Consider the following 12398-nt stretch of genomic DNA (forward strand, 5'->3'; position numbering starts at 1 on the left):
CGCCGTCCCGTGTACGCATGCGCACGAGCTAAGACAGCGTCTTCCTGTTTTTGAGTTGTTTCATAATAAAACGCTTGAGTCATAATACAGCGTTACGTACAGTATTTTAAATGAATGTCGGAAGAGTTTGAGGTTAAACTATAAATAGTGTGTACTATATGATACAATATTAAAGATGGACCATCAGTGAAAACTAGAGGCCATGTGTTTAAAAGAAATTAGATCATACTGCTTATGTCCAAATGTCATCCTTGTGACAGCACCATTTATTGGAAGACAAAGAAAAAAGCACACAGTAATCCTAAAACAAAGATCATTTATTAAAAATATATCTGGTCATTACATTCTGAAATAAATTATTAAATATAAAGCTGCCCGTATAAAACAATAAATTCACAAAAAAATTACACTGAAATTCTTAACAGACAATGGCAAATAAAGTAGGCACATGGCTCCCACTGACACGTTCGTCCGTCATGTATTATAGAGGAATATCAACTATAATTTAATATCTCAGACAAATTCTGGATTAAAAATGAAGTGTGAAGTTAGAAAAGCCCTGTAATGTTTTAACGGATTGTCTCGTGCGTTGTTAATCGCTCCCTCCTCAACGGGCCCTCTAAACATTTGAGAGTTTCTGATGTTCCTGGCCGCATCCAGGGATCTGTTGAGAATGATTCCACTGAACTTTGACGGTGGTGAGTGAGGTGAGGCGGTAATGACTCGTCATCGGACAAATCCACAGTTCCTGAAGAAAGGGGTGGAGAGAGGGAGAAAATTGTAATCACAGGAAACTGTACATGTTAAACAGGACAAAGGAATTTGTATAAGCTGTACCGGCTGTGTTGCCACGGCGACTGGGGCCCATCAAGTTGTATGTCCTGTCCTGGCTCTTTTCTTCACTGCTGGACTCCGCTTCTCTCGGATTTCTCCTACTTATGTGGGCTGGGTAGTCAAGGCTTGACGCTCGCTCCTGACCCGGTCAGAGAATATGACACAGAAGGAATGCGTAAACCGGTTAGTTGTGAGTAATTCCCTACTTTAGCCAAATGATGTAAGCACTGTGTAAAGCTACGCACCTGGGGGTGCGGGCACTGTCTGATCTGCCTCCTCCTTTCCCGGGCTGAGAGTTGGTGCGTCCTTTCGACGTCTGGGGAGCTTGGCACTGGAAAAGCCTCTCCTAAAGGGGCTGAACACACATACAATAAGTCCAAAAGAAGGATTAATCCCTGAATGACAAGACCCACTGTGCAATCTATACTACTACAGAACAACAGTGAAGTTACATCATTGCTAAATTACATAATTTTATTACATTAATATTATCTTATACTGTATTACATGTTTTATGTATTATAATAATATACATATATTAACTCAAGATGTTTTTATCAATGAGACGCAATCAAACTCATGGCATGGAGGGCTGAGACTGCAGTTTTCCTACCAGCCGGTCACTAAAGTACGTGACTTTAAGGACCAACACCTCTTTCAATTGGAGGCAAGGAGCACATCCATGACATCACATGCTGGAAAAAAAAACCTGAAGTGTCTCAGCCCTCCGTGTGCTTTTTACATCATCAGTCCCATCAGCACTTACCCAAAAAAGCACTCTCTGACTCCAACAGAGGTCCTCTTGCATGTTGCCCCGTCACACTCCCCTTCAAACACAGACAACTCCTTTCATAATCCACTCTTGAGTTCCCAGTACGTTCATATTGGGAACGTTGGTGATGACAAAGTAACCCTTATTTCTGATTATAGCTCACCAGATAGTCATTTTGATGCAGAGGGGATATCATGTCAAGAAAATCTGCAACATAAGTTATGTTACAGCTTCCAACCTCTTTGGTCACACTGATGCATCATTTAGTAAACAGAGACAATTGTCAGGTATATTCCTGAAATGTGAATGTTTTCTAACCATCCTGGTGTGTTGACCTCTGGTTGCCATGTTGCTGATGTGCATCCATGTAGTTCCGCCTCCTCCTACCAGCTCCATCCAGTCTCCGCATCCTCTGGGCCTCAGTGGAGTTGAGCCTGGAGTCACCATCTGAGTCACACATACAAACACGGTCCCATGGCAGTTATTTTAAAGCTTCCGGTGGTTTGCAGTTAACAGTTGAACATTTGCTGGTCCTCACCAGCATAATCTAGCTGAAGCGAATCGTGAATTCGCAGCAAATTACTGGGTTCCAGGTTCCTGGAGTTGGGCCTTCTAACCGGAGCCTGGCGCCTCAGCCTGGCCATGTCAAACACATCCACGTGCTGACGTGCTTGTCTGTGTAATCAGAGATGAGATTTTTTTTTTTTAGGAAACTCAAATCGTGGATAAGAAGATGTTGATGGAAAAAAATGTAGCCTTTAGGCCTAGAAATAAGAGAACATGGCTTCGATTCTTGAACATTCTTGACATCCGGCATAAAAACCAAAAAGCCAAAACCATTCATGCAATTGACTCGCTATAGTGACGCATGACAGGGAAAAGCCAACACTGGAAGAAAAACTAGAATCAGTGGTTCACAACATTCATACGGTAGCAGCTGTATGCATTCAGGGCCTTATTCTCCCATGATTAGGACTGACATGATTATGGCAGCGTGGGTTTCTCCCCCTCTACATAAGGTTTTTTTCCCATTTTTTTCCAGGAAAATATTATAAACCTACAACATTTTTCTTGTCTTTCCACTCCAATGATTCAATGACGGCTATCAATGACAGAATATCATTGATCGCTATATCAATTCTGACCATTTCAGAATCCTTTACCATACAGCCAAAATGTATTTCTCCTTATGTTCAGGGATCCATTTCAAGAAAAAGAGTTTGTTCATGTCTGTACCTTCCAGCCAGAGAGGAGCCTATTCCATCCCAACCCTCCTGCTGCAGATGAACCTCAAGTCGTTTTTGCTCACTACGAAGCTGCCGACGCAATGCTGACAGTTCACTGTACACGTCTCGTTGCTCACCTGAAAACATACACAGTAAATACATCACAGCGCATTTCCCCCCTCATGCAGTACTGTTGGGTTCCAGTGTTGTACCAATCAGACTGACCGTCAACATCTAAGGACTTGGTGGCTCATAATGGCTTCTAAAAAAATCATCCAGAGTGTGGAAATACAACTTGTGCCAGCAGGTTCTTACATATCACACGGCATCAACCAAAGAGGCGCATCGTTCAAAACAGATAAGACTGTGGATTTGAATGCAAAAAATTAAGCAGGTGACAGAGGTTTGGCAACTTATTGTTTTCCAGGCCATGTTATTCCTATTATGTGTGCACTTTGCTGATGCCTGATTAATAAACTAAAATAAATAAACGTTGCACATCTACCATGTTGTACCACACACGGCCAATAAAGCTGATTCTGATTGGCCTTTTTATTTGTGGTGAAAAAAGTTGCAAATGAGATCTGTTTGTCTGCATCGTCGTTAGCTCTGGTCTTGAAAAAAAAAACGACAGAAAAAGACATTCAACTATGGACAAAAGCTAATAATGAGACTTGACTATGACGCTCTTTAGTCCTAGTCCTTCAGTCCTAGTACACACACCTTCAGCTCGGAGTCGATTCCTGCAAGCAGGGACAGGCGGGGACTGGGGGCAGGACGAAGATTGTTCCTAAATAGGATAAAAAGAAAAGTGGCAGGGTAAGGACACATTTCCATCAGGAGGGAGGAAAAACAAAGGCTTTTCTTTTTTATATATTTTAAAAAGACAAGGCAAGCAACTCCCTAACAAGTATTCCTTCCTTGTGCAGAATGTAGGCTGGCAAGAATCATGGCTGCAGGCTTTTACAAGCTGTGGTGAATGAGTGTGTTTTAGTGCGAGTATAAAGTTAGCGCGACTCACAGAAAGGCGAGCAGTAGAATGACGGCTCTCAAGAGTGGGAGGCCTGGGGCTATACTCATGGTTTCTCTGTGGGGTGGGAACTGGAGGGGACGGTTCCTTGTTAACCTACATGACATGTAGAAAAACCATGTGTTGACATGCATTAAGATTGCAATCTTTTCAAAGGCTCACAGCTTTAGTGATCTAATCACATGCTATCGTACGGCATCCTGAGTGTACGCACCGATTTCATGCGGGCCTGCATCTCTTGGTCATATTGCCTCTTCTGTGCCGCTTTCGCCTTTTCCTCCACCTTCTTTCTTTCTGCTTCTTTCTTTCTTTTTTCTGCCAGCTGTAGTAGTTCCTCTACCTTGGCCTTTTGCTGAGATTACCCCCGCCACACACACACACACACACACACAAAAATTACCTCAATTATTTGTGTTGTGCTTTTGTGATTTCCTCACCTCCATCTCCTTCTGTCTTTTCTTCTCTTGTTCTTCTTTGTACTCCCTCTGGATGGAAGCATTCTGCTCCAACACCTTCCTCTCTAGCTTTTCTTCCTCCAGCCTGATCCGTTCCCTGTCCTCAGCCCGTTTCCGCTGCTTCTCCTCAATCTGCAAACACGTACCAGCTTTTAGGAGGTCAAATAACTGGAGCTTGGAGAAAAGAAGCACATTTTAATGGAGGAGGATTCTAAAAGCTGCCGTGAGAATTTCTGTGTAAGCAGTCTCTATTGGCTAAGGATAACACTTTTTTGCATTAGTCTTATTTAGCACCAAAGGCTGGTCAATAAACTCTTATTTGGCTGTCTGAGGTACCTGCAGCTTGAGGTCAGCCTTGTACTTGTCTTGCTCATGGACCTGCTGGGTTGTGGTCAGGTTGGGAAAAACGGTGCCCCGAGCAAACTGGGGCGTTTGGACATGGGTGAAGCCTATTAAAAAAAAAACTATTTATCTGCACAGAGCAGTAGCATGCTGTAAAACGTTATGATCAGTACTAACAACTTAAAAGACCATCAGCAATATTTTCTGTATGCATTAAAAGTACACAATCTCTAAAACACCAATAATCTTAATTTCTGTCACATTAACAGAGTTCCTATCAGTTTGTTTGTAAGGCTGTTTAAAGAACGTGAACAAAGAGTGTTACAGTACCAGGGAGCCGGTCATTAGTGTCAGGGTTACTGCACTCTGCTACAGTACCAGAGACCCTGTCTTTGGGGTCAGGGTGCTCAGCTGGGCGGGGTGTCATCACAGCCACGGCTCTCCTCTGCCCCTCTGGGTTGCTGTATGCCTCCTCATTCAGCTTGTGCATCTGTTTAAGGTCAGCTGGCCGGTGGTACCATATTTGCAAAAAAACAAAAACAGAGCATGTGGCCATCATGGAAGTGTATTATTACAAAAACCTAGAGGAGGGTAACTGCGGGACACACCGATGAGATTTCCCGTATGGTCTCTGAGTGGGGCTCCGCCTCCACCTCGACCCCAAGGCTGATGGTTCTTCATGTCGACCTCCAGCTGGGCCTCGAAACGCTCGCGCTCCTCCCTCTCCATACGCTTCCTTTCCTGCTGCTCCTGAATCTATAACATAAGACTTCTGTCGTCACACAATCATCCTCTGCTGTCGCTTCTTAACAGACTGGTTCGTAGCTCGTTTCCTCCTTGTGATGTATCAAAATGGTTTCCATGCTACAAATACTAAAGACTGACATTATAGTCTATTTATCTCCATTGTCTATTTATTGTCTCTACTCAACTGGTGGCCCATAGGCCAAATGCGTCCCCATCAGTTACATCAGACCAGCCCGGGACTGGTCAATAAACAGCAAGAGGACCTTTGGCTATTGTTTTTTAGTAGGTTCTTAAAACAATTGCGGACTCTTGTCATATTGAGGATTTGACAAGCTTTTTTGCAGTATGTCTTGAAAAAAAAAAAAAGCAGTATTCCTGTCATAGTGCATCTTTCACCAGTGTTTTTGATGTCAATCCCTAAAACAGCAAAGCTCCCGTTGTATAGGGAAGTGGTGCTCAAAGGCTTTGGATGCGGGCCACAACAACATCACCATCCAATGACAAAAAGCGAACCAAACAGAGGATACGTTTGTAGGAAAACTTCTAAAATATCTTATTTAATAAATACGATATTTGGCGGGAGAAGCTAGAGAGACTATTGGTCATGACAAAAGATAATTGAGGACCACTGTAATCGTGTTTAACAACCTTGCAGGAAAAAGCATTACATATAAATAAATATCCCATAGAATCCTGTCTGTGGTCTAAGGTCTGAACAGGGTCCTACAACACAAACAATGACAAACAGTACTGTCAAGATGAAGGCAAGGTGGAGGGATAGCAAGCGGATTGGTGCAGCATGGGATATTCAATACCCTAAATGACCGGATAACCGGGGATCCAGGGATCGGGTGAGGTTTCCACTATTTGGGGAGCAGCAGATTTGATCTCTCTATTTTACCTTGTTGAAAAGATGGCTGCTCCCATCACCAGCATTGTCCTGCCAACATGTGACAAACTTTAAGATGCGTTGAATGGATCACAATCTCGTCATTGCCAGAATCATTTGGTGTGGATTTCTCTTGGAGATGAATTAAGCATCCATCTACAATCCTTCCTGTGTTATCACTACAACAGAGGTCTGTCCCATCCGAATCAAATCAGGATGGAAAAAGGTTTTGCCCAAATCAAACTAAACTTTGACGACATTCAGCCTGATGATAGTCAATTCATTCATTCAACAACGAGGCCGCTGTGTTTGAAAAAGAGCCTTAGTGGAATGATCAGGGTAATTCCGGTTTAATCACGCCGAGTTATCTTGGTCTTGGAATATTCTCATGGTCCATATTCATTTAGGGTTGGTTAATTACTCTAAATGACTCATAGGTGTGAATGTGCATGTGGATGTTTGCCTGTCTGTGATCTGCCCATGGTGTATTCTGCCCTAATGGCCCCCGCCCCCCGTCCCTCTCTGCATACAGGAAGAATAAACGAATGAGTCAATGTGGGCGCCATCTTGCCTGTTTTTTCAGGGCATCTCCGTAGTTTAAATTCACTCCTTTGCTTGATTTGGGCCTCTCTGGCGGGAAAAGCCCACTATGGGGGGCCGGAGTAACAGGTTCAGTGTTGGTCCTGTCGGGGAACACAATAGCATTGCTAAAACCTTTTCTGCTTGTACTAGTTTGTATTTTCTTGCAGTATTATTTAGACTATGCAGTCTTAGACATTTAAATTATTACTGTTATTATCCCTTATCTGGAATTATACACTTTACATTTTTTTAAAAGTTAATAAGTAATAAGATATTCCTTTGCTTCTCATGCTAGCTACGTTTAATGAAACAAAGAAGCAAGTATAGTTACTGCGGTGGGGGCTCAGGAAAACTGCTTCTTCCACTGTGGGGGCTGGTGTCACCAAACTGACTGGGCACAGCGCCTCCTGGTGGTATGGCATAGTAAGACATGGGAAGAGCCACAGCAGGGTAAGGCAACTGGCCATCTAGGCAAGGATGGAAAAGGAAATAGTTAGGTTGACTGAGGCTGGAAAGAATGGAAGACATCGGTGCTTACAGTAGGCAATGTTTGGGTCAAGCATGTTTCTGTTGCTGTAGTAGTGATGGGGCGCCGTGTAGTGGCCTCTGTAGGGGTCTGCGACGGGTAGAGGAGGGTGTGGAGGGATCATGGGAAATCTGAAGAGCATAAAAAGATTTTGGGGGGGGAATTACTAAGCTGTGACAATAATGTAGCCAACTTTTTTATACCAAAGGCTTGATGTCAGATCATATTTCAGCAACCAGTGTGTACCTGGGAGTGTCCATGGCTCTGGGGAGGAGGGGAGCAGCGTGATTATTGGGACACAGCCCACCTCCCATCAGGTCCATGGTGGAGCTGCACTCCATCACTGGGGACTGAAAGGCCAAACGGGGCGGATGAGGCGGAGGTGTCCGCCTGCCTTCAGCACCAGTTTTGCCATTATGAGGTAAAACTCTGGATGAAGGCTCGCTTTCTCCCAACGCTGAAGGCCCCGGGAGGTTATGTTCCTCCTTTCCCTTGCTCGGTCCCAACGGCCTGATTTGATGGCGCTAGTTTGTGCAAACAGATAGACAGCACCACACAATTGTTGATTTGAGCTAGCAAACAATGTGAATGCTACAGAGCAAAATAGAGAGAGCATTCATGATGTTAAAACATATGCTCACCTGCTTCTCTGGATCACTTGCCCTTGTTAGAGCAACTTCCAGCTCAAAATTTTTCTCCCTGAAGCAAAAACACATCATACATGTTTTCAGTTATATATACAGTCATGGAATAAAATCTATTAGAGACAATCATTCACACTCACATTCATCCCTAGCCTATGGATAATTTAGAGTTGCCAGATAACCTAGCATGGAATGTGGGAGGGAGAACGAGGGAGACTGTGTGTGATAAACGCTTAAACATGTATGCCTTTCGGAGCAGCTTTCTTGGGCAGAACCACACCTTAGATAAGCACATGCTCTACGAGTTCATCTCAGGTGTTGTTACTGGTGCATACTGTACATAGTGTATTACAGGACTGCAGTTTGAACAGCTTTATGTTACAAGGCTGCAGAACAGGTCATAAAACCATGAAAACATATAGTATAACAAAGATTACTGAAGGCTTGCCTCATCTTGTTTCTGTGCTGCTCAGCTATCTGTTCCTGCAGCTCCTGCCTGTAGCGCTCCTTCCTCTTCTGCAAGGCTTCGCCGCTTTCAATTGCTCCTGCAAAATTCATTCATTCATTCATTCATAACATACTGTAGATCATAAGACGCTATGGTTCATTTTGGCGCGTGATTAAAAAAAGTTATATCACCGATTAAAAGGCCAGTCACACATTCAGAGTCATCAGATTTGTTCAGGGCTCTTGATCTCCTGCCGTGTCTGGCAAAACCTGGAAACATCTCTTTCTGCTCCCTGGAAAAGACCAAAAAATGGTGAGCAACAAAACTTGTGTGTGTGTGTGTGTGTGTGTCCAACCCCTCAGTCAGTTTTTCTATAAGTTTGGATGAGTTGAGGTTTATTTTTTTCCAATAACATTGTATTAGCTTTTGATTATGAGTTTTTAAATCGCCGTTCTTGTAATCTTAAAGAAGCTACAAACTTTTTTTTTTCCTTTTCATCAGTGGTTGTAAAGAATAGAATGAAAAAAATGTATATATTTGTCCCAATTCAAAGTTATAGGTAAATAGTTATATGGTACTAAATAGTATATAGTTACTTTGTTTGGCCCCATGGAGGGTTATTCAGGAGTTGCACTCAAACACTGCACACACTGCAGATACAGTACAGGGCAAAATGACGACAGTAGCATTGTATAAGAACTGAAAGTGTCAGATTATGGAAAAAACGGGTGCGTAGAAAGGTACCGCTGTATTGTTACACGCTGTGCCTTTAGGAAAATGTGCACATTTAACAAAGTTGCGAGACTGCACATAACTTGTGGGGATCAGTTAAATTTGCACAATCCCAACATCGCTAAATCCTAGAGGGTCTGCGTAGACGTCTGCTACTCCTGGCTTCTGCTAGCTTCTCCTTAGCTACTCCTCTGACTGGCTCATCACGTCTGTCCTGGTACCTGGCAGGTTCTGAGGACGGGGAGAAGGGGGTCTTCCCCTCAGGGGGGGCAGGCGCGCTGTGAGAGTCCCTTCTGGCTTCTGTCAAAGTGGCCGCATCCCTCCGTGAAGGAGATCGCTGTTTAAGATCACTTGCCTTCTTTTCAAGCAGGTTTTGCTAAGGAAACGGACATGGAAGGAATAATTAGCAGTTACCTTTTCATGACTTCTCATATGGGGTAATACTGTATATTAACAACCAGTTCCATAGAGAACTCCACTTCCACTGAGCCCTGCATGACATCTGGTGCATGATATTAACCGGGCAAGAGAAAGATGTCATACGAGGGTTCCATGACTTTTATGTAGTCACCTAATATTTGGTTTTGAATGCTGATACTATGTGAGAATGCATCAAGGTACATTTTTATGACATTATTTAGTGCTTATGTGCACATTTGCCAATGCATATTAAATAAGCTATAACCCTGGATTTAGGATTGTATTGTGTATGTTTTGGAAAAAACGTTTCTATACATATCTTGATAGACCAAAGGCAAATTAACAATGACACGCAGGAGAAACTTTAGACAACACGAGGATTTTTCATCACCTGTGCCATGTAGCGTCTGTAGTCCATACGAAGCTCATGCTGAAGTCGCTTCTTCTTCTTCTCGTATTCCACACCGAGGGGCAGACCCACAAAGGTGATCTCCTCTGATAAAACACACTAGTCAGTATTTAAAGACATCTGGCACCACAAAATACTAGAAACAACGTGAATAGTTCACAGTAAACCTATAAGTAGTGGATTTAATGTGGTCATGAACCTTTCTTTTGGGCGGTCGACTTGGGAGGAATGTTCTCCTTCAGTGTGGACCCATAGCTTCTGTGAGGTTTTGCCTGTCAGATGAAAATAATTTGAATGTATTTAATGTTCTCAGTATAGATGACTGCAGTGCCACTGCAACCTGACAAAAGGAAATATTACTACCTATCCTTTTGAAGAGGCAGAATTGAAAAGGTCAAATTTTCTTTATGTCTCTGGTGTCATTCTAATGCTAACATTAGCTCTGTGAATCGGTTGCTCTATAATAGTGTCAAATATTACAAAGACAGCTTGCCTCCTTATACCTTACTTCCATGTAAACATACCGACACCGGATACAAACACTTTGGACCAAGTGTAGGCTACACCAGCTGGAGTGGAGTATACAGAGCTGTCCCCCGCCCACACCTCAGCCTTTGGGATCACGTCTCTATCGTGTGTATCATGCAACTTCAAGAAGCAGGGGATAATCAGCAAAATTGTGAACCAAGTACTTGTTGTCAAAGACATCAAAGAACCGGACAAACACTGACGATGACATCATCTCGTCAAGGAAAACAAAACGCACAACTCACAAAGACTTGATACAGTCATTAAATCATCAATGGACAAAAACAAGTAGTGCCTGGTAAAGGAGGCCTTGTGAAGCCTGACCCAAACTGTAATCATACCGTGTTACTCAATGCTGACACCCGCTGGATCATAAACGTCATTACAGGTTCAATGACTAGTACAGGGTGGGAAACCTTTTTGGCTAAGAGGGCCAAGAAAAGCCACATATTTTATTTACAATGTATTTCTGTTGCCTGTGACATAAAGTTACACGTTTTTAGTCAACTTAATCCTCATAAATTTACAACTTTATTCTCAAAATATCTGATTATTTTAATACTCCATCATAACATGGGTTGCCTGAGACAGCTATGAAAGAGGGTCTTATGTGACCTTTAACCTTGAGTATGTAGAGGGGGGATAAGGAAGGGTTATGTTGTGTTGCCACATCATAAATAAAAGCTTCCTTCCTGAAGAGCTATGCTCTATTTTCCACGTATTTTATTCCTATGACATGTAATATTACGACTTTTTTCCTCAGAAATCTACAACTTTATTCTTAATCAGTCCTATAAACAGTGCTGTCACTACATATCACTCCAACACACCTTCATTTCCATGTAGGGAGGATCTTGCTCTAAACTGGCTCTATCTTGGGCCACTTTTGCCTTATGCTCCCTGATGAAGTCCTCCAGTTCATCTTCCATCTCTGTCATTTACTTCCCACCTGGAAAGCAAAAATGCCATACACATTCTTGAATGAGAACCCAATGAAGAAAGTGCATCCCATGATTGCAGTCCAACAAATGCAAGGTTTAACATAATAGTTTGCTCTGTTACGAATGAACCAATTAATACAACCTGGAACACAACAACAAAAAGTGTTACTGTCTCTTTAATTTTCGTTGTCAGGCAACCACAATGCACCCCCAAGTGTCAAATAATGCACTCCGAATGGCGTTAAAGTGCTTTGTAAATATTTTTTCACCAATATATATCATTGTGCTACTAACGATACGCTGTAAATAGCAAAGCATAGCTTAGCGCACGTTTAGCTAATTAATACAATCCCTCATAGCTTAGGTAAGCTAGCTTGTTTTTGCTTCAAGAAAAGTGTCGAAACTAATATTACAACAAAACGCGGGAAGCTAAATAAGCCATGACATACAATGAAGTGTCAAGATATGAACATCCCACACTCTAAAATATATGATGTTGCTTGATATAGCATTACCTCATAGGAGAACGATTGCTTCCTGGCAACTGTTTCAGTGGCGCCTAGTTCGCAATCGCTAGTTATATTTCGTTACCGAGGTCAATGTTACAGTTCCGGTGCAAAATGTCAAAATAAAAGCCCGTGTAAAGTCACAAACTGACTCGGACAATATGGACGACACCTCGTGGTTGGCACCCATTGTTGAATTTTGTATAAACGTTAGTACATTAGTTAATCATGTATAGGAACGTTCAACACAAACACAATACAGTGCGCTTTTCTAGGCCAATGTGTATAATTTGGAAAGGAAAAAGGCTACACTTTGTGTAGTTTTACATTTTCTGTAGCTTCAAATGCAGCAGTTGCTGGGAGACAG

General features: G+C 42.5%; 1 protein-coding gene across 1 annotated transcript; it reads right to left on the reverse strand.

The window, feature by feature from the left end:
- Window positions 1-291: 291 nt before the first annotated feature.
- On the reverse strand, window positions 292-12132 carry LOC131110227 (centrosome and spindle pole-associated protein 1-like). The gene is made up of 27 exons (XM_078788250.1): window positions 12041-12132; window positions 11415-11533; window positions 10256-10328; window positions 10023-10142; window positions 8687-8734; window positions 8496-8592; window positions 8045-8102; window positions 7650-7927; window positions 7416-7534; window positions 7209-7344; window positions 6867-6978; window positions 6308-6346; window positions 5268-5415; window positions 4990-5163; window positions 4654-4766; window positions 4300-4449; window positions 4077-4214; window positions 3854-3958; window positions 3556-3622; window positions 2843-2969; window positions 2145-2281; window positions 1925-2053; window positions 1770-1813; window positions 1601-1661; window positions 1080-1189; window positions 838-973; window positions 292-748 (listed from the first exon to the last, which is right to left on the reverse strand). Exons 2-27 carry the CDS (start codon window positions 11520-11522, stop codon window positions 570-572), a joined length of 3006 nt encoding a protein of 1001 aa, XP_078644376.1. The 5' UTR covers window positions 11523-11533; window positions 12041-12132; the 3' UTR covers window positions 292-569.
- Window positions 12133-12398: the final 266 nt, after the last annotated feature.

The sequence above is a fragment of the Doryrhamphus excisus genome, linkage group LG22 (assembly GCF_037039965.1).
Source record: "Doryrhamphus excisus strain RoL-2023G ecotype Guam linkage group LG22, RoL_Dexc_Guam_v1.1, whole genome shotgun sequence".
Taxonomy (NCBI): domain Eukaryota; kingdom Metazoa; phylum Chordata; class Actinopteri; order Syngnathiformes; family Syngnathidae; genus Doryrhamphus; species Doryrhamphus excisus.

Excerpts from the sequence above, each read along its gene's own strand:
- LOC131110227 (XM_078788250.1), bottom strand. The coding sequence starts at position 11,522 with ATGACAGAGATGGAAGATGAACTGGAGGACTTCATCAGGGAGCATAAG. Across the intron at positions 8,593-8,686 it reads TGTGACTGGCCTTTTAATCG|GAGCAATTGAAAGCGGCGAA; the intron begins GTGATATAACTT and ends TGAATTTTGCAG. Across the intron at positions 974-1,079 it reads GACAGTGCCCGCACCCCCAG|GAGCGAGCGTCAAGCCTTGA; the intron begins GTGCGTAGCTTT and ends TGACCGGGTCAG.